The sequence below is a fragment of the Phalaenopsis equestris genome, unplaced genomic scaffold (assembly GCF_001263595.1).
Source record: "Phalaenopsis equestris unplaced genomic scaffold, ASM126359v1 Scaffold209888, whole genome shotgun sequence".
Lineage (NCBI taxonomy): Eukaryota > Viridiplantae > Streptophyta > Magnoliopsida > Asparagales > Orchidaceae > Phalaenopsis > Phalaenopsis equestris.
Window position 1 is genome coordinate 96,415 of NW_018229017.1, and position 21,324 is coordinate 117,738.

At 33.3% G+C, this 21,324-nt stretch overlaps 1 protein-coding gene across 5 annotated transcripts in view; it reads right to left on the minus strand.

The window, feature by feature from the left end:
- Positions 1-9,625: 9,625 nt before the first annotated feature.
- Positions 9,626-21,324, minus strand: part of LOC110036704 (uncharacterized protein At1g04910) — a 38,162-nt gene continuing 26,463 nt past the window's right edge. For all 5 annotated transcript variants that reach the window (XM_020741213.1, XM_020741215.1, XM_020741216.1 and 2 more), the window contains 2 exons: positions 14,648-14,777; positions 9,626-10,653 (listed from right to left, as the gene is read on the minus strand). In XM_020741213.1, the coding sequence (XP_020596872.1) occupies positions 10,039-10,653; positions 14,648-14,777 (745 nt within the window). In that variant the 3' untranslated portion in view covers positions 9,626-10,038. The remainder of the gene's footprint in view (positions 10,654-14,647; positions 14,778-21,324) is intronic.

The following is a 21,324-nucleotide window of genomic DNA, read 5'->3' on the forward strand; positions in this document are numbered from 1 at the left end:
TTGTTGAAGATGGCCGTGCCCGTGCTGCCCACCATGCTAGCTCCAAGCTCCTTGCTGTGACGAGTTTGATTTTTCTAATGTGTCAATTTATGATATCAAATCAGGTGGCCCTATGGTTATAGTTCTTTAAATTTTATGGGGGCATGTTAAAGTTGATTGGAGCGACACCGGTTAGGATCCTACAGTTCCCTCATTCCGACGCCACTATTTTCTATTGGATTCACTTAGTCCAAATGAACTTACTAAACTTAACTTAATGAGTTCCATAATTTCATTTAGACCGTGGAAAGCCTCGTTAGAAACCGTTCCCGATCATCCGATAGAGACATCTTAATTTATTTGCAATTGTAGTTTTGTGTGATGTTTGTGATTAAATTTTGAGTTGTTTTATATTTTGAATGTTGTGGCGGTGAATTTTATCTTAGTTGATTTTAGTTTTAGTTTTGGTTTTGCTTTTGTGACTATCCTAAAAGTTTTAGTTTTCATGCAGGGTGACATCGTTGTTTAGGATGCAAGTTTTGTAAGCATAAAAAGTATAATATGAAAGTAGAAGAAAGACAATGTTGTAAACTGTAAAAGCGTATCTGACGAGTTTTCTCGTTTCACCACCTGAAACTTAAAATGCATGTTAGGACGTTTTATATGAAACATGAAAGTAAATTTTGGCTACCTACCTAGCCCTAGGTCATATCTTGGTGGGTCCCTATTTGATCAATTAAGGATGATTTTATCAAGCAAAACATATTAAGTTTGCATATTAAGTCAAGCAAAACATCTTAAGTTTAGTAAATCTTCGAGGTATCCAACAGATCTAAAGAAAGAAACAGGTCAGTGCTACTCTCTTGCTGCCTGGTAGAAAATCCCGAGTTCTTTTAAACTTATCATGTTTCTTAATAATTCATCCAATAAAACACCATAATGCTCAATGAACATTGATGTATCAATTATCCCTAAGAATAGGGTAATTATCATATGTAATTTAATTTTGAAAATTATGTGGGTGAAGACCCTTAAAGAGGCAAGTTAGTGTTATTGGAACACTTAGCCAAATTATGGGAGTGTCTGAAAGATGTTTTAATCTTCAATGATGTTTACTTTTCTAATCCTTATTTAAATGAAACTTGATTTAGCCTTAGTCACTACTAAGCCCTTAAGATTTTGGTTTTTGGTGAGTGTCTTAAGATTTTGGTGAGTGTCTTTGTCATTGCAAATGAAATTAAATTATAAGTGACGGTGATGATTTATGTTTTTATTTTTTTAATCAAATAGGGGTATTAAATTAGTGAGTTATTAACACCCAAAATCTAGGATCATTTAATCAGTTAGACTCCCAAATTTATGTAATTTAAGGAAATTACAAATTTATCCTTTTTAATTAGGACAAATGAGGTTGGTTTCTACTAGTTAACCCCTTGTGTTTCAAACATCCAAATATTTTAATTAGAATCAAAGATTTCCCATTTCCCTTTCTGAAATTAGGCCTAAATGTTAATTAAGGCTAAATTTCCAAAATTACATCTTTGATTTTTCTAAGAAATAGGAAAATTATTATGATTAATTTATGCAAGTAATAGACATAAACTTGAAATACCTCAATCATTGTCTATGGATCTTCTCTGACTTTGGAAAAATTAGAGAATGTTCCCTAAGATAGAGGCAACAACATACTAAAATTTCAAGCCATGGTGATATTCCTACACGCATGGAGAATCAAAAGACTCAAAATAGTGTTTAATTAATTAAAAATAAAACATGTATCAAACGACCTTCATATTATTTTCACATTGTTCTCCTCTAATCACTGAGCAAGAGGATATTTTTATATTATTTTTATGATTTTTCTACACTAAGATATGAATTTTTAAAGTTAGGGATCATTTTCTAATTTTTTAAATTCACTATTTATCTATTTAACTATTTATCTATTTAAATCACTATTTATCTATTTAAACACGCGGCGCTAACTGTATCCTCGGCAGCTCCGAAGGCACGCGTGACACCTCTGGTTGGACGCTGCCATCCACTTAGCTGCTGACTCGGCCCGCTGTTCATGTAAGGAAGCCATGTCCGGCTCGATCTCCTCTGTCCATCTGATACACGCGCGATCGGATGACTCCCCCGACTCGATGACTCCCCGTCATCATCCCCGATAGAGTGATCCCGTGACCGTCCACACTAAAACCCTACTATCTCGGCTTAGACTCAACCAAATCACTTCGGGATTGATCCTATGGACTCAACGAAGTGAGACAAACATATTCATACGATAATCATGCAATTAAATTAATCAATGAAAAAAATTATGATGGAGAATCAAAATAGGCTCGGGAGGAATAAGCTCGGGAGGAGGAGGAGTTTTATACGTTTGCTCTGAGGAGGGAGGCTTCGATCAAAGATGCTCAACACATTCGTTGGGGTCCAAGGAGGCTAGAGATTAAGCCTATGGTCGTGGTGTAAGGTCTAAGTATGAATTCGGCCAAGCTCGATTTCGGGTGTTGGTCTAGAGTTATGTTAGGGTCTCTGTGGAAGAGGAATTTGATGGGACTTCTTCTTCTTTCACTGTGGTGAAGGTGTGGGTGAGTTTAATTTAATTTTGTGGAGTGTAGAAATGTGGAGAGCTCTGTCCTAGTTTTAGGCAGAGATTCGAGCTCAAAATTGGGCTCCGACAAGGGGATTCAGGGCAACGTGGTGGTTGGATTGCACTGAGGAGGTCTCAATAAGGCTTTTGGATCAATTTGGGGAAGTCTCTCAAAGGAAATTTTAGCTCTCCTCCCATGGTCGTGGAGGGGAGCTTTTATAAAAAATGGCTTAAGGCTTGCTGCTATGGCCAATTACGAGGTGAAATGTGCTGCCTAGGTTGAGGGCAGAGAGACTCCAACATTTAATTTGGATGATGTGGCCTCTAGGTTTGAATTGGGTTTAATCCCATGGGGGTGGCTCTCAGTTTGGCCATTTTCCGACCACTAGGCCGGCCGGCTGCCAGGGAGGTCAGGGACTTCAGGGGAATATGTCACAACAATTTAATGTGTTTAGGCTTTATTTTGGAAAAAAAATATCCCAAGCTTAAGCAAATATGGAATGAAATCCCTTAATTTAGGGGACATTTGGTCCATGTCTTAGTTTAGGTGGTTTTAAGAGGTTTAGGCTGGCCACTAGGGTCCAACTAATGGCTGTGGAGTCATTAATTTGGTGACTTTGGGGTAGTTAGACCATCTTTAGTGCATGGGTTCAATGTGGGTTCAAGTGATCAAAGCTTGGGTTTGGGCTAGGCTAGCCATGTCAATTGACCCAATTTATTTATCAATATTGTGTAGATGATTGTTATGAAGATTTTTGGTGAAGAATTGAAATGATTTTGAGTTCAATTGCAGGGTCAATTTGGAGGATTTTTTAAATTTGGTCAATTTGGGCATGTTGGGCTAGACTTGGGTATAGGTTGGGTTAGCCTTAGGCTAAGTCCAAATTGAATGGTTCAAATGATCAAGGGAGATGTTTTGAAGATTTTTCATGAAATAATAGAGTGGAAATTTTGGGGCTAAGGCCATAAATTTAGTGAGATTTTGAGACATGGCCAATTTAAGGCAAATTTGGGGCTTTTTGGACTTAGGCTGAAATCAAATGAAACTGAGGCTCAATTTTGATGTATAAGAATATTATGAAGGTTTTTCAACACAAATTATGGCCAATTAAGTGGGCTATGGGTTCAATTTGGTTAGATTAGGTCATGTGGCCAAAATTGGGGCTTTTATCAAAATCAAAATTGGGCTCAAATGATGGACCAATTGGGCTTGGATTTGGTCTAGATTGGTCATATCAAGGGTGAATTTGAGTTTAGAATTGAAATTGGGGGAGATTGGGATCATGTTGATGGAGATTTGAGGTAGATTTGGGGGAAAATGGGTCTTTAAAAGGCAATTTGGGGGTTTTGGTCAAAGATCGTCAAATTGGCCAAATTGAGTCATGTAGTAGTTGAGGAAAATGAAATTGGGAATATTTGGGAGGTTTTGGAAATTTTTGATATTTTTTGGAATTTCGGGCCAAGGAGGGGTATTTTGGTAATTTGGCAATTTTGGTGATTTTAGGTAGTTTGGGTGTTTTCAAGGTGTTTGAAATGATTTTTTAACCAATTTGGGTATTTTGGGTAAATTTGGGAATTTTGGCCAAATTTGGGGTCCCAATGGTATCTAGGTAATTTGGGAGAGTTTAGGGGCAAAAGACTAGGTTGGGTATCTTGGTAGAGTTGGAGTGCCAACCATCATCAATAAGTCATGGACCAATTGAAACCCCATTTTGGATCCTTTTTGTACTGGTCTCAATTAAACCCTAGCCTAGGGCCAGTGGGTTTAGGGGACCACCTACATGAGTATCCCAAGAGTATCAAGGGACCAAAGCCTAGAAGTTTAGGTTTAGGGTTGTGAGTGATTGTGAGTGCAAGTAAGTGCCTTAAGTATCCCTAGACCAACACCCTGGGTCAACCCTAAGGTTCAGCGGTCTTAAGGGTGACTCACCTTGAGTTCCCCCATAATGACCCCACCTACTGTGCTGGAGGTTATGACCAATATGTGGAATTTCAAGTTAAGTAGAGAAGAGTTTGAAATTTCTAATGGTAAGGGTTCCTTTTCTAGTTTTCTATAGTTTGTTTTCTAAGAATAGTCAATAAGAAAGTCCTTTGGCTAGACCTTAATCCACTAAAGCGGAAAAACTAAACCTCAACCAAAAGTGAGGTCAACAGGTCCAAAATAGTTTCAAATTGCATTTTAACTATGATCCCGACAAAGATTTGAATGAAATTCAATTTCAACTCATTTTTTTAATCGATAGAATTCAATAGACCACACATGTAAAAAAAGAGATTTTAATCTGAAATAATATTTCGAGAATATTTTTCCAAGGAAAAAATACTTAAGATATTTTTCAATGATGTCAATTTTAAGGCATATAAATTCAAACCTAACTTTTATACATTTTTTGAATTTTAAACTCCTTGTGGTTTTATAATTACATCAAAATAAATTTATGAATGTACATTTTGTTATTTTATAAAATATATCTTTGTTGAGAAAATGAAAGTCAAATGCCTCCATTGCCTTTTGAGTGGTATGGCTTTTGCTACATGTTGTGCTCATGTGTAAGTGAAAAAGGGTATCTTGAAGTTGATCAAGTTCAATCTAGTTTGGCTTAATTAAAGCTTCTATGATCCAAGCATTCATAAACTCATAAAATTTTGAACTTGATGGATTCATTATATCAAAATACATTACCTAGAAAATAATTTTTTTGAAATCAAATTCAAAATAACTTTTAAATTTATATTAAAGTAATAAAGTCAATTTAAAAGTCTTTTATCCAACAATTGAGTGAAAATTGGGCCATTATTTACCATTTTATTTTTGAATAATGATATTTGTAAGTACAACAATTCTTAAGATATTAAAAAATGTTAGATAAAATTAAAACTTAGATAAAGTTTTAAGGAGTGACCACTCACTTAACTTTAATGTGTATTTCCCCTCAAAGTCATGAATAAATAATTTCTCTTTCTTGAATTCTTTTAGAATGTAGGATGAAATATTATCTGTCAGCTCATACAACCCGGGAAATGTTCTATATTTCAAAGTGGAGGAAGGTGTGGAAAAGGTGGTAGTTGGGTCGCAAGAGCACAAGTTCTTTATTCATTCCCCTCAATCTTAGGAATGAGAAATAAAATATGAGGAGTTTTTAATTTGAAGGAGAGAGAGAGCATGTCCTTGATTAGTCTCCCCTCTGTATATACATAAGAGGGAAATAAAAGAATTAAAAAAATCCAAATTAAGAGTGTTTAATAATAATAACCTCAGGCCATGCCGAATAAATAATCCAACTATTTTGAGTTAAGAGTGGTCTCCCAATAATTGAGTCATAACTCAATATACATACAAGATGTCAAAGGATAGTATGCAACCAAGAAGGATAAATTATCCAACATATGTGGCTCATTTCAAAGGTTAACAACATAATACATCATCAGATGAGAGAGCACTCTTTATATCACCTCCAAAATATGAAAAGCCCTGCAATAACTCATAACTGAGAGGACATTCCTCATATCTCCTTTAAAAAGTAAAAAGAGTTGTAAAAAATCATAACTTCTAAAGACTCTTTATCAATTAATGGGAATGAGTACAAAATGTTTTTAAATTGGAATCCCAAGTCTTCAACACCCCCATAACTAGTATGAAGAAAAACCATCATATCATTAAATAGAGGCATAAATTGCCTTCCATAAGCATGTTTTCCTAAGTATTGCTTTGTGAGCTCATAAAATGAAGTGTGTTCATAAGGTATAATCTCAAGAATCCTAAAAGTTGACATGTAGTTATATGGTAATTTAATAGTCTTTATGACTTTAATGGTACTTAGTTTTTGTAATAAATATCATAGAGAAATTTACTCCATCAATCAACCTAAATATAATTCTAGTGACACACTCCTCAAATTTATATGATGGCCTTGCTCAGTTGGGTCCCAAACTTTATGTTTCTATTTAATACTTTAAGCAAAAGGGGATTTAACAAATAATGTTCCAAGAAATATGATGCCAAAACAATATGCCTTAAATGTAGTTAGATTATCCAAATTATGGTGAAAAATATCTACCCACATATTCAATTAAATATGAGAATTATTATTCTTACAATAAAGGGACACATAATAAAAAAATTGGTGTAATCAAAGTAAATTCTAACAACAAGGCATTTAAGGTTATCAAAAATTGAAGTAAATGCTAAATAGATTGAGAGACATTATCTTCAATTAGGAAGTTTAATAATTAATGCAATGATTATAACAAGCTAAAGCTATAAATGTAACATGCAAGGGAGATATTTAGACGTCAAAACTCACTAAGCCCTCTTCGGCCTAATTGATCCCTATTCCTAATTCCCAAAACCAATTAAGTAAAAAGTTTAACTTTCTTGGCACATAGTTTAAAGAATCACGACTCAACAACCATATTGGAGAAGTCTACAAACCGCTTCCCACCTAAAGATGGAAGATCAAAGCCATCAATGCAATCTCTTATTTGAGCGTCAAAAGCTTTTAAACCACTTGGTACTCTGCCCAAACTCATCCTCAATCTCATTAAGCAAGTTAACTCACTTGACCTTCACTAACAGTTAAGAGGTATGATCTAAAACTCACCCCTCTTCATGTGGTGTAAAATATACTACCTCCTCTCCATTAGCTTAAATTTTACTCAGCCACAACAACAAGCTTGAAATTACTCAATTAATTTGGTATTTTAAATTCAATCAATCTCTTGGCAAATTCAAATATGCTTAATTATTAGTCAAGTTTAGATTCATTTCTATAAGTTCAATTCTAAATCATTTGGCTGAGTAACAAAATTGTACTCACATTATGAAAATATAACTAAGCCTACTTACTCCCCTTAACAAAATCATTTGAATTTGATTCAAGCATGCTTAAAACCTCCTAAGCCAAACACAAAATATTTAAATGATTACTCTATCCCATAGTTTGTTTTTTTATATGGCAAGCATTTACATTCGAGATATGCACATTAAGTGACAAGATATGGATTCATAAGGTTTTGCCTGCCAAGTTATATATTCATTCATTTCAATAAGATATGGAATCATCAACTGCCATGCTGAAACATAGAGGCACACTTAAAGTCAATTATCAACATACCATCCTAACCCAACACAAAACTAAAATACATTGTTAATCCATTAGGTTTTTTTATGAAATATAGCCTCCCATCTCCCTCCCTCCCAAATAACAATGATTTAATAACAAATATAATCCATTTTTTTAGTCATATGTGATATTTTACTCAAGTTCTATGCAAATAAAATAGTGTTCGTATGTGTTTCTCTTTTTCTTTTTGCATTCCATCCTTCAAGGGTACTTTAGCATTAAAGGTATAAACTAATAATAAATATAATCCCCTTTTTTTAGTCCTATGGCATACTTTGCTCAAGTTCTATGCAATTTAAATGGAGTTCGTATAAGTTTCTATTTTCTTTTTGCATTCCATCTATAACAGATTCTATAACTTATCAGACAAAATTTTCTCACATTAAGATATGAGTTATCAAACCAGCATAAAATTGTTTGAATCCATAAACATAAAATCATTAAAATTGCCTCTACAAAATTAAGACGCAAGTCTTTTCTAGGGCTAATAGAAATCCAATAAAAATCATGTCAAACTTTGATGCGTAAGATCTTCCGAGTCAATTGCACTCTAACCTAGAGCTCAAGCCACCTTGGCTTCCAATTTGAAGCACCCTATGGATATATTGAAATATCTTCTACCATGTAAATGCTAACCTCAATTAATTCATGTAAGAGTTGTCTTGAGTTAAATACCAATATGGAATAAGACCTTGAAAATTTTCTAACAACGTTGAACCACTTTTACCTCATATGCTCTCGGTATTTTCCTCTATAAGGTGGATCTAATAAAGATCACAATTCGTTGAAATAGCCTCATTAAGACTCTAAACACAATTTCAATACAAATCAAGCCTGGTACACAACACTATCAAGCCACTCACATCTACATTGGTACCCATGAATAGATTCCATTTCAGATCTAGATTGGTAGCTATCATTACATAGAGCGATAACCCTTAATTATACTTATACAGCAATACATGGTTGCTAATCAAACTACGTTGCCCAATTTGATCTTCTAGCTCTCTATTGCCTATAGATTTTATCTACCAGGTTAAATTGAGATACATAACCATACAACTCTGATTATGTTGCCCACACATCTCCAACAATGACTCCAATACAAACCAAATCTAACTGATCCCCCAAGGGATAGCATAATGAAGCCTTTAATGAATAGTGCTCGTGATATCTTAGCACACACAATGCAATTAATCATAAATTTGCACCCATAGAAAATATCAATCTCTCACATCTAATAAAAAATATGAATAGTCTAAATTGTCTAGATAAAATCTCAGAAAATAAAATAATTTTCCTTCAAAATTGCATTGCTTATCTTTTTCCGAAACTCCTAAAAAAGAGAGAGCTAATGGGATAAGATAATGAAAATTTACAGGTTGAGACATTTGCAGCTATAAAATTAGTAGCAGGGTAGAGGCAGAAACCTTCCAGAGTTCATCACCAAATATGTTGAGCAATGTCGTTAATGTAAGCTGCATCCTTAATTATTATTTGGGGCATTTACTTACATACCATCTAATTCATACGTATTCAAATCTCTAACACCTAAATCTTACTTTGTTACATTTATACCACCAAAATCTTTCATACACAAAATATCACCATTTTTAACATTTAAAAACTGAAATACAACATTTTTATGCATAACTAAGGTGTCGTGCACGTAAAAATTGGCATTGGTGTTAAATATGCAGATACATAGGAATTCAGTGGTATGTATGTAAATTCTCCTTACTTTTATACTTACATGCAAATGCAGTGGTGTCATGAATGGATCATACAGTTATTTGTGGCATTATATTTTAGCAGACCAAGGAACCTCCACTCCAAATTACATATATACTTTATATATATATATATACATATAGAGAGAGAGAGAATGAGAGATTCATATAAATAAAAAAAAGCAGAACTTGCGAGAGATTCAAACTTTAAATACATACATTTCTGTAAAAAACAAATTGTTAGTCCTTTTTCCCTTTAATCTTCAATTGGGGGCCAGGAGTACCCCTGGTTGGTTACCTTTTATACTCAGGAAGAGCCTGTTAGCCCTTCCAGTTAACCATGATAGTTAGTAGAGCTTAAACTCTTGCACCAGATAGAACACAAAAACTTTGTTCTCATTTTTTACAAATAAACCTTCCAATCAATCTTTTTCTTTTTCTTACAGCAATTCAAATCAACATTTTTCCCAACGTATTCGCACACAAGCGGTATCGATACTAGCTTTTATCTTTATGTATCCTAGGATAAATCTACATGCGAGAAAGCCTCGCTCAACCGATATTAATCAATGAAAAATTTGGTAATCCGCATTACTAATTTCAATCTCTACTCCGCTAAAACTGTGTTATTGGGACTCTTACCGGTTTCCACCTCATTGCCCGCTTCACTCCGCAACCGATCTTCCAGAACTCGTAGTATGTTATCAGGCGGGCATCCATCGGCGGGGTTCTGAGGCGATATTTTGCAGAAGCACTCAGGAAAAGAATTAGTGTAGAAAGACTCTGGATGAACTCGTCGATGAGGTCCCCCTATCTTCGAATTGAACATTACTCGACGAACACGTCCCTCAAAATCAGTATTTCGACCCTCTTCCCTGTCGATAAAGATGGGAGCCAATGCTTTTCTGTCGGGCTGGATTGTCGTGCGGAAACCATAGTAGAGACGGTGCCCTAAGAGATTGTTGGCAAAGTTGCTGGGGCCATCGTAGGTAGGCATGAAAATATCGGAGAGGAGACAGACCATGTAGTCCACAGCGGCGCCAAGGAGTCCCTGGGGGCTATCTTCGAGCTTCTGGGCGCCCAGTACTGTATTGTGATTCTTGAGGTGTGGGAAGAGAGATCGGAATGGCTTCATGAAACGATCCCCACCAAAAAGCTCACCGGCAGCAAGGTAGATGCGAGTGGAGTTGTCAAATCCCATGGCGCGTAGGATGAGACCCACCTGCCAAAAGATGGGAGAATTTGTTATATTAAAATGTTGCTAACAAAATGTTTAAAATTTTAAGAATTAGTAAATAGTGCAAACCCCTTCGAGAAAATCAAATAAAATTTGAATATATGAGCCTGACTAATTAGAGTTAACACACTCAAAACTATGGTCAGCATTAGCATTAACACATGTGCCCTCTTCAATGATGTCTTCACATTCATCCAAAAAAAACAGAGATTTCAAAGAGGCTGATCAAGAGAAAAATTAGCAACTTCAAATATTCCAAAGTCGTCTATTATAGTTAACGTATCTCTACCAATGTCCCGCATTCTAGTCTCTTCTTGAGTATATTCTGGGCTCCTAGATAAATGATAACTATTAACATGCACAAAAATTAAATATTCACCTTCATTGAGAAGTAAACTTGTTCCTCTTAAGTGAAATGATAAAAGAGTGTGTACTTGATATCTTTTACAATAACAAGTGAAGCATGGTTGAGCTAACCATTTAAAAACCAATTTTTTTAGTCAAGAAAAACTAGCATCATAAATCATCCACCAAACCATTTAAACCTTAATTTATTTAAAAGCCATAGAGCCATTATCAATAAAAGTACTACTAAATCCAAAGAATTTAAGAATTTCCAAATTAATCATTGATCTATCTTCAATATTTATAAAAATTCTTTTTAAATATTTGTCCCTCCCATATAATATTTCTATACTTTTATGTGCTGAAGAACAATTTTAAGCTTCACTAAGTTTAGCATAACTATAATATGAAATAAAAAAAAATATTTGATAAGTGAAATTAATAGTTATCTAATTTGGTAACATAAATTTAATAAGGAATTAGTGTCATCATGTATAGAATTATTATCAATTGCATTTGCTCTCATTTTAAAAGTCATTTTAAAATTCATTCCATTATTATACATTAAAAAAACATAACAGTAACAGCTTAAAAATAAAAAGTTGCAAAATTGAATTAATGTTTAACAACAGAACAAAAAATTATAGGAAGAGTCCATGATAATTTGCAAAATAACTACAACTTACAAGTTCAACCAACTATATGCATATATAAACTTAAAGATTAATCTCTACAAATAGAACAAAAAAACATTATACGTAGGAAACAATTAACAATAATTTGCAAATGATTACAATTCACAAGTTAAACCGATATATTAATCAATCATAAAGAGTATAGACACAGGTAAGTAATACTAATTGCTAGCCTTAACATATGAATCTCACGGCTAGGGGTATGCATTATTTGATTAAAACCAAAAAATCAAACCAAACTGATCAAGTTTGGTTGATTCAGTTTGGCTTCAAAAAAAAACATTTCAGCTTTTTGTTTTGAAAACCTTAATATTTGATTTTCAGTTTTCAATTTGATTTTAATTTCATTTAACCAAACAAACTGAATAAACGAAATTTAATTAAAATTTCTTATTCTTGTTTAATTTCATGTTGAATAAATTTAAAAATCCAAAGTTTTCATCATTCAAAACAACTAATTGAAATAAATAGAGGTTTCATGAAATTAAATTGACATTATACATGTAAGATATATAATCCACATGTTTGTTCATAACTAAACTCAAATAAAAAATTCAAATTTGGTTTTGTTTATGACCGAACCGTTCAAACCAAATTAAATTTTGGTTTAGTCGGTTTAGTCGGTTCGGTTTTATCAAAATTTTGAATGGTTTGATGTTTCCAATTTTGAATTTCGGTTGCAATTGGTTTGAAAAAATTAATAACCGATCCATCCAAATCAATCGAATACTCACCCCTACTCATAGGATATGCAAAAAGAAAAAAGTATACTTTTGATTTAATTTGAAAACAAAAAATAAATAGAAAGGCCCAAGAAATAACAATTTATTTAAAAATATGTTAAGCTTTAGCATTTTATTTAGTACTTAAAACAATTAGAAAAAGGAAAAAAAATAAAAATTCAAATAAAGCATCCCAAATAACAGAAATAGGGTTATAGTCACTCTTTAAGTTTGCAATTGTACTAAAAATGAGTTCATCAACGAGTTATATTGTGTCAATCACACCTAATTGGCTGGTAAAGAAGAGGTTATGGAACACCGACATCATCGGTTCACATAAAATTGGAGAGACACCAACTAAGAGAGGCATGGGGCATGGATGAATCATTCAACCTTTGATTATGCATTTTATGCAATGACATATCAAAGGATATAGATGTACATGACGATTGAATAAATACAGTCAAATATTTACATGCAACCTCCAATTTATGTTTATGGCCCTTGTCAAAGTCGCTGCAACTTGCATGTGAAAGAAAAATGCAAAGATAAAGTTGGGGCACACATATAAGAGAAATATGGGAGGTGCACATGGGAGAGAATATTTAACTAGGGCATATTAGGCTTGGTTTTATCTCGATTCTACACGTCATAGTGGCATGTCTTCACATGTCAGCCAGGACCCAACACAGGTCAAAACGCAATTTTAGTCTCAAATGAGTTCAACGTAATTTTAAAAATGCAGAAATGTGTCTAGGCGTTTCACAATTGTGTCTGTGTCTAATGCCCGTCTGACATAGACACAGAAGACATTTAGAAGTGTTGGTGTTTCATAGCTAGCATTGATAGTAAAATATGCATATCAGAGCAAAAGATCCCATATCCATTCTATACACTTTCAGGTAAGAAAGGTTGGAGGCATGTTTTTTTGAGTTGGATACAGTCCAGATGCTTAGCAAATTCCTATATCTTTTTCATAGGTTACATACAATATCATTATATAGAAAATATAAAGAAGATTTTCGTTGATGAGAAGATTGATTCATCTTTCTCCCTGGTAAAATAATGTCACGAAAGAAGCATTTCTGTTGAAAATTCCTAGATTTTGTTTTTCGTAAGTGATGTATAATCTCTAAATTGTATATATAAGCCCAACTCTTTTTAAAACATAGCATGCATGTAATATTCAGGTTAAGCGAAAACAGAGGTCTGGTAGCAGGTTTTCTCACAGCATTGTCAATGGTAAATTGTTCATAGAATTTTTGTTACTTCTAGAGTAACCGAGAAACATTGCTTCAATAAAAGAAATAATAGCAAAAAGCCAACCAGAAACCTACCTAAAATAAGCAGTGGAGATTTTACCACTCTTTTTTTTATTCATAAATACCACAAGCTAAACCTATGATTTCCAAAGCATGCCAGCCTCTTGAACCTAGGATGATTGTGTGATCCCGATGATTGTGTGATCCCTGTGAAACTCCTTTTTTTCATTAATGAATAGAAATCACCTATGCTAAGTTTGTGATTTACATGCATGCCAACCTCTTAGACCCAGATGAATGTGCAGAACAATCAAACAAATGATGATGCAGCTTTTGTTAGAACTTCAGGTACAAAGCTAAGAAAAACTAGTGGTAATCCGCCACAAGACAAGAGATGAGTTTCACTTTGAACAAATAGGCAACCCAACTCCTGCCCAACTAAGTCCGTAATATATTAAAAGTTAATATTGCCAAAAAAAAAAAGTTAATTTATCCTAGTTCCTTGTATATACTAACCTGCAAAATATGAAATGTAAGGATAGTTATGGCAGATTATTGTTAAGGAGGGAATTTGATGAAAATAACGTGAAGGTAATGAAATGGACATAAGCTGAAAATTTGATTAGAGTGTTTCAAGATTCCTTGTGACATGGAATATTAAGGAAGCAATGCAAATTAAACTATAAGAAATGACACTTCTAGAAGATTTGGAATGCGGAAGAATAATGAAAGCATGAGATGATAAAGTATAAGAGAATACATGCTTTAAGGTTTCAACATATCAACCCAAAAAAGTGCTTCAATTTTAGAAATTCAATCAGGTTCCTTTCAAGTATTTGGTGTAACCACACACTCCATTTGCTTGCAAACATTATGTACTTAATAATATAATATCTAGGACTAAGAGTTAAGGAGATCAAATATTTATGGAGTACTTGGTGACATAAGAGTTTACCTCCTCTGGGGTCAATGGGCACTTTCCAATTATCCTCCTCTCTCGATAAACAAGCTTCTTTTCTGCAAAATTTTCTTTTCGGTATTTCATCAAGATATTTTGTTCTTCAGTTGAAAATATATCCAGGCACCTGAAATTTTGTTGTTTCAAGGAATGAAATGATGATGCTATAAGCTCCTTGTGCATTAGATAGCAAATAATACAAAATTAAGGCAAAAAAGTTAGAAAATCACATAAAGCCAAAAAGTATGTATTAAACACATGGCTTGCCGCTGAAAAGTTCCCATATCAATCATAAAATTTTAAAACAAACTTTTCTCAAAGTCATATAAAAAAAGTTTATCTTTGAGTGTCCAAAATACAAAGATTGCATGTGATATGTGCATGTTGAATAGTGAGGGACTAATATAAAAAACAGAACTTCCCAACTCGGCATCATAATTAACCTTAATAAGATCCTAGAGACTACTTTTACACCATGCCTACCCCATTTCTTGCGCAAAAAAACAAAAAAAAAAAAAAAAGTTATCATAGCGTCATAATCACAGACCTTTTCACAAGTATTTGGGGTCAACTTATGCATCCACATTATTTGTCCACTCATGTTGAGTATTACATGTGATATTAAAAATTACTTTTCTAGAATTTGTTGGCAAAACTTCAACAACTAAAAAAACACCAAGCCTTTATTCCACTAAATGGGGTCGGCTACATGAATCCTTTTTCTTCATTGTGCTCTATCAAGTGTCATATTTTCATTTAATTTTAATAAATTAACATCATTTTTTATACAATATGCCCGAATTTTTTTAAGTCTACCTCTATCTTTCTTAACATAAGTTGAATCTAAAACATCTACTCTCCTAACCGGATCATCAGATGATCAACGTTTAATGTGAGCAAACCATCTAAGACGACTCTCTCTAATCTTGTTCGCCACTAGAGCTACACCAACCCTATCACAGATATATTCATTTCGCATTTGACTCTATGTGTCAAGTCATCCAACTAAGCATTCTCATCTCAGCAGCACAAAACTTTGTTTTATGTTTCTTTTTTAAAGAACAATATTCTGCATCATTGAACATTGCAAATCTCACCACCATCTTTTAATATTTTTCTTTTAGTCTAAGAGGTACTTTTCTATCACACAATGGGCCCAATGCATTCCTCTACTTCAACCAAATAGCTAGAATTCTACTAATAGCATCCCCATCTATATCACCATCACTTTGAACAATAAACCCGAGATATCTAATAAGTTCACACATTTTAATGATTTGATCACCCCACAATTACAACTCTGTCATAAGACATAAGAGCTGCTACTACTAAAATTACATTCCATATATTCAGTTTTAGTTCAAAGGCCTTTAAACTCCCATGTATGCATCCATAATTCAAGTTTATCCTGAACTCTTTCTCTAGTCTTATCCACAAAAATGATATCATCAGCGAAAAGCATACACCAAGGCACATCCTCTGGTAAATATCCAGTAAGAGCATCCATAACTAAAGTAAAAAGAAATGGGCTTAAAGCCAATCCCTAGTATAATCCAACTGAAATACGGAACACTTGGTCAATCTTCTTTCTGTTCGAGCACAAGTAAAAATTCTAGTATATATATCTTTAATGACTTGAATATAAGTTATTATTAACACATTTCTTCTCTAGAACTCTCCAAAGGACTTCTCCTAGAACCTTATCGTAAGCTTTTCTAAATCAATAAAAATCATATGTAAAACCTCCTAATTCTCTCTATACTTCTCCATCAAACCACTCAATAAATGTATAGTTTCCATAGTAAATCTCCCAGGCATAAATCAAAACTGATTATGAGAAATCTTTGTGACACGTCTTAGCTTATGTTCAATTACCCTCCCATAATTTTAAAGCATGACACATCAACTTAATTCGTCTATAACTTGCACACTCTTGTGCATCCCCTTTATTCTTAAAAATGGAGACCAAAATACTCTTCCACCACTTCTCAGGCATTTTTTTAGTTTTTAAAAGAATATTAAAGAATTTAGTAAGCTAAGAAAATCCCAAACCTCCTAAATATTTCCACACTTCAAATGAGATACCATCAAATCCTACTGATTTTTCACCATTGGTTTTCTTTAAAGCCTCGTCAACCTTTTTACTAATGCGTTGATAAAAATAAAATATTTTATTATTATTAATGATATTAGTTTAGAAACTTTATTGAAAAATTTATCAAAATAGCTCACTCACCTATGTTAAATATCTTCCTTTAAGAAAAACTCTTTTTAATTTTCATCTTTTATACATTTGAGTTAAATATTTACTTTTATTTTCTCTTTGTTTGACTAGTTTATACATATATTTTTAACTATCTTTAATGTCTAATCTATTATAAAAATCACTAAAAATAGAATTTTTAGCGTCACAAATTGTTCTCTTACTCCCTACGGGTCATGTTATATTTTTCACAGTTCACTATGTTTTTACATTTAAATCAATTTTTATAACATAACTTTTTATATTTTATCTTCATTATTATTCCACATTAACTACTTTTATTTATAAAAACTTTTCCTTTTGATCCTTTAATTACATCTTTTGTCACTTATATAATAGCATTTGTTACTTTATTCCACATAGAATTAGCTTCAAGAATACCCCAAATCTTGAAATACTGAAGTTTACTGATAAAAATAATTTTATGTGTCATTTAGCTGCCCAATCTAATTTCATGACAATGATTCCTAATATATTTTATCTTAAAACACTTTATCTTAAAGTCCAGAACTAATAATCGATGTTGAGCACTTAAACACTCACTTGAAATGACCTTCCAATCTTTACATTCTCGACGATCTCTTCTTCTAATAAGAAAATAATCAATTTATGTTTTATTAGATCAATTCTTATAAGTAATAATGAGCTCTTCTCATTTCTTAGATAAAGTATTAGCAACAATAAAATCATACGTTAAAGCAAAATCTAAAATGGTTCTATCTTCTTTATTAAACACTCCAAAACCATACTCTACCAACATATCCATTTAAATCTCCTCTAATAAAAATTTCCTTTTTCAAAAATAATATTTTGTAATAATTTTTCTAGGTCATTCAAAAAATTTTCTTTAGAACCTATATCTAAACATGCTTGAGGAGCAAAGTATTTGTAACATTAACAATGTTAGCAGCAATAATAATCTTAAGGGTTATAAATCTATCTGCAATTCTACTAGTTTTTACTACATTATCTTTCAAACTTTTATCTATACATACACTGACGTTTCTAGTGTGACTCCTACCTGAATACCAAAGTTTAAAACTTAAGCTATTAATCTCCTTAGCCATTTCACCAATGCATTTAGTTTCTTGAATATAAAAGATATTTATCTTTCTATGAACCATAATATCAACTAATTCCATTAATTTGCTAGTGAGAGTACCTATATTTCAAAATTGTATCCTAATATTAATTTTATGGACTAACTTCTTTACCCACCTCCGCCCGTAATGTTAACCTCTTGCTTATTTGACACTACACCTGGGCACAGTGTAGCGGCTCTTGCACACTTTTCACTGTATTCAGGCCATAAAACAATATTTACGCAAGAATTTAAAGGATTCATATCATGAAACTTTGACAAATTTTACATTGGTTGTTGACTACCTAACACAACCCTCCACACTTTACATCCGAGGCTTGAGAACCGACAATGGCAGTTGTTAGCACAACTTCAACCAAAATAATTTTTGGTGCTTTTTATTAACTTTTATTTTACATATTCAAACAATTAAGGTTTAAATTTTAACTTATAATATCCCTCAAACATAATCATTTCTCAATTTACCATCTTAGTTTATTGTATGACTTATCATATGTGAAACCAAGAAAACACATAAAGCATTTGGTTTTGCCTACTCTAAGCATTTCATCATTTTTCAATAAACTAAATTCTCAAATAGACCATTTGTCACATAAACATCCACTTTATGTAACAACTTAACCTAAAACCCATTTTATTTTTCCTTCAATTAGGTTCTAGCTTCTACATAATTGGTATTGATGACGATCATCCAATCCAAAGTTATGTTTGACATCAATAGTACAATTAATGAAATATTTTATTAATTTGAATTTATTTAGAAAATGTGGGTTGATTTTTTTTATTTGTTTGCTTGTAAACCCCAAGGTCCCTTTTACAATAATAAATAGGCCAATAGGGTTCAAATGTTTTGAGATTCCTCAAAATAGGTTTAGGATGCTTTGAGATTGATCAAAATAGGTATGCCACTCTCTTATTTCTCTCATTGTCTCCCTATCTATTTCTATTTCACTTTTCTATTTCACTTTCCTCGGTATGAAAATCTTGATATATCTTCCAGACACTTCGGTAGACGATATAAGTAGTTTGATGTGCCTCTCACAAGGTGGCATCCTCAATGCATCAAGACAATCTTTTGTGAAACATAGGCCATCCTTACTTTCTAATTTAAAAACCTGCCAAAAAGAGTTGTTTTCCAGATTTTCACTACCAACCAGCTCCAATTTGTCAGCCAAAAGCCACTGGCCTTCTAGGAGAGCTAATAGCACAACACTTGTTCTGTCAGGTATTCAGAAGGCAGTGTGCATCAACTTTTGCTGAAGTTATCAGCTGCAACTTTTGTTTCGTCAGGATGGTATTGAATCACCAAGTCTTAATCTTCAAGAAGTTCCCTCAATCTCCAATATTAAATGAGCTCTGTCTGTGTGATGCAGCACTTCATGCTCATGTGGTTGGGGAAAAGCTCCACTTGATTGCCATATAGGTATTGCCATAATATCTTCAAAGCAAATATGAAAAACTCCTAAAACTAGGCCATCTATCAAATAGTTTCTTTTCTCGTGCTTTGAGCTGTAGGGAAGCATAGACTATCACCTTATAGTGTTGCATGAATACACACACAACTCGTTAAAGTGAAGCATCACCCTAAACTTGAACCTCTTTACAAATATTAGGTAGTGAAACAATCAAAAGCATGACTTAACAATATTTCAACACTAGAAAAATAGGTAGTTAGTAGACTCAAATTTGACCGCCTTTTATGCAAGCATGTCAAAAGTACTGTCTTGTGCAAGGAGACGAGGATGAACCGTTACCAATAACCAAAAAGCTCAAGAAAAATACAGTCCATCATATACAAAACTGTTCGTCAAACAATCCCAATGGGTTGCCTAACCAGTATCTTCAGCAACTCAACTTGGCGCCTATCCCATAAGGAGGTGAGTTGGTGGCTCAACACATCGATATTCCTTGCTCGTCTGGTTTTGCCCACTGAGTTGCTCAGCTTGTTGAACCATTTAATGCAATTCATGATTAAATGTCTCCTCATAGAACTTTTAAACTTGTTAGGTCTCTTAATCTTGAGTCAACAACACACCCATTTAGTTGAGAAGTCCAAGCAACTTTTTTTAATTAAATTTTGGGTTCATACAATTTCCCCACCCCAATTGCTCATGTTCATCTTGTGCACTTGTACTACAACTCGGCCATAAGAATTTGGTCGTTTGTCATTGCTCGACTTATTGAGCCATCTGATATGGTTCATGATTTGGTTTAATGTTTCACTATAGAAATTCTAGACCCATTAGACCTCTTTTTCTTGAGCCGACTACCATCCATCGAGTAGAGCTAAGAAGTGAACATAAGTATTCCAAGTAAAATGTTGGGTTCTTAAAATCGCACTACCGCACTCACTCATTTACATAGGGTGCTCGTGCTACAACTCACCCATAAGCCTTCGTTCGCCTATCACTGCTTCTGCTCCCACATCCACACACAACCCGCTTACTTCCTCGCATAGACTTCTGCAGAACTTCAAATCTACTATTTTTCTTCACTTGCAAGCATGCATGTTCAATAAGCTCCACGGACAATCTCTACAGCTCTTTAAATCTCCTCTTAATTCAGATTTGTCAACTTTTTATGATCATCACCCTATCATTTGGTTACCACTTCTAAAATAAATTTTAATAAAGATAATAGATACCAAATTTAGACCAAACATACATCCAACTATGAAATAGGAAACATATGCCTAAAAATTGATTATAGCTCTATAAGTAATACACAATAAAAAAATCATTCTTGGGAATCGCTAAAGCAAGTACAATACAAAAACCCAAACTTTTTGTTGCACTCGACACTTTTCTTTGCCACATGCGCCACCATCACCAACAATCAAACCTCACTAAGAATGGCTAATAGCAATCCATCTGTAACCATTGCTTCAGCCATCCCTACATTTGCTAGCCCCCACCATCATCTAAAGTATTTTGCACTTCTCAAATTAGTGATACTACATCACCCACATCCTCATGCACTAACCCACTCAAATAGATCTGTAAATGAGTCGAGCTTGAGCATCGATCGAAATTGCTCGTGTTTGAAATTGGCTCGTGAATAGTTTGTTCGCGTTCGACTCGATTTAAATATTCGTGTTCATGTTCGGATCGTTAAAATTAAATTGTTAAAATTAAATTGAAAAAATGAATGTAGAGTGTTGGATTCGAACATGGATCAAATGTATGTAAAAGAGGCACATAACCACATTACTACTTGAGTTATGATTTAAACTTAGATGTAAATATATATAATATATTATTATACAAATAATATATGTAATATATTATTATATAAATAATTAAATATTTT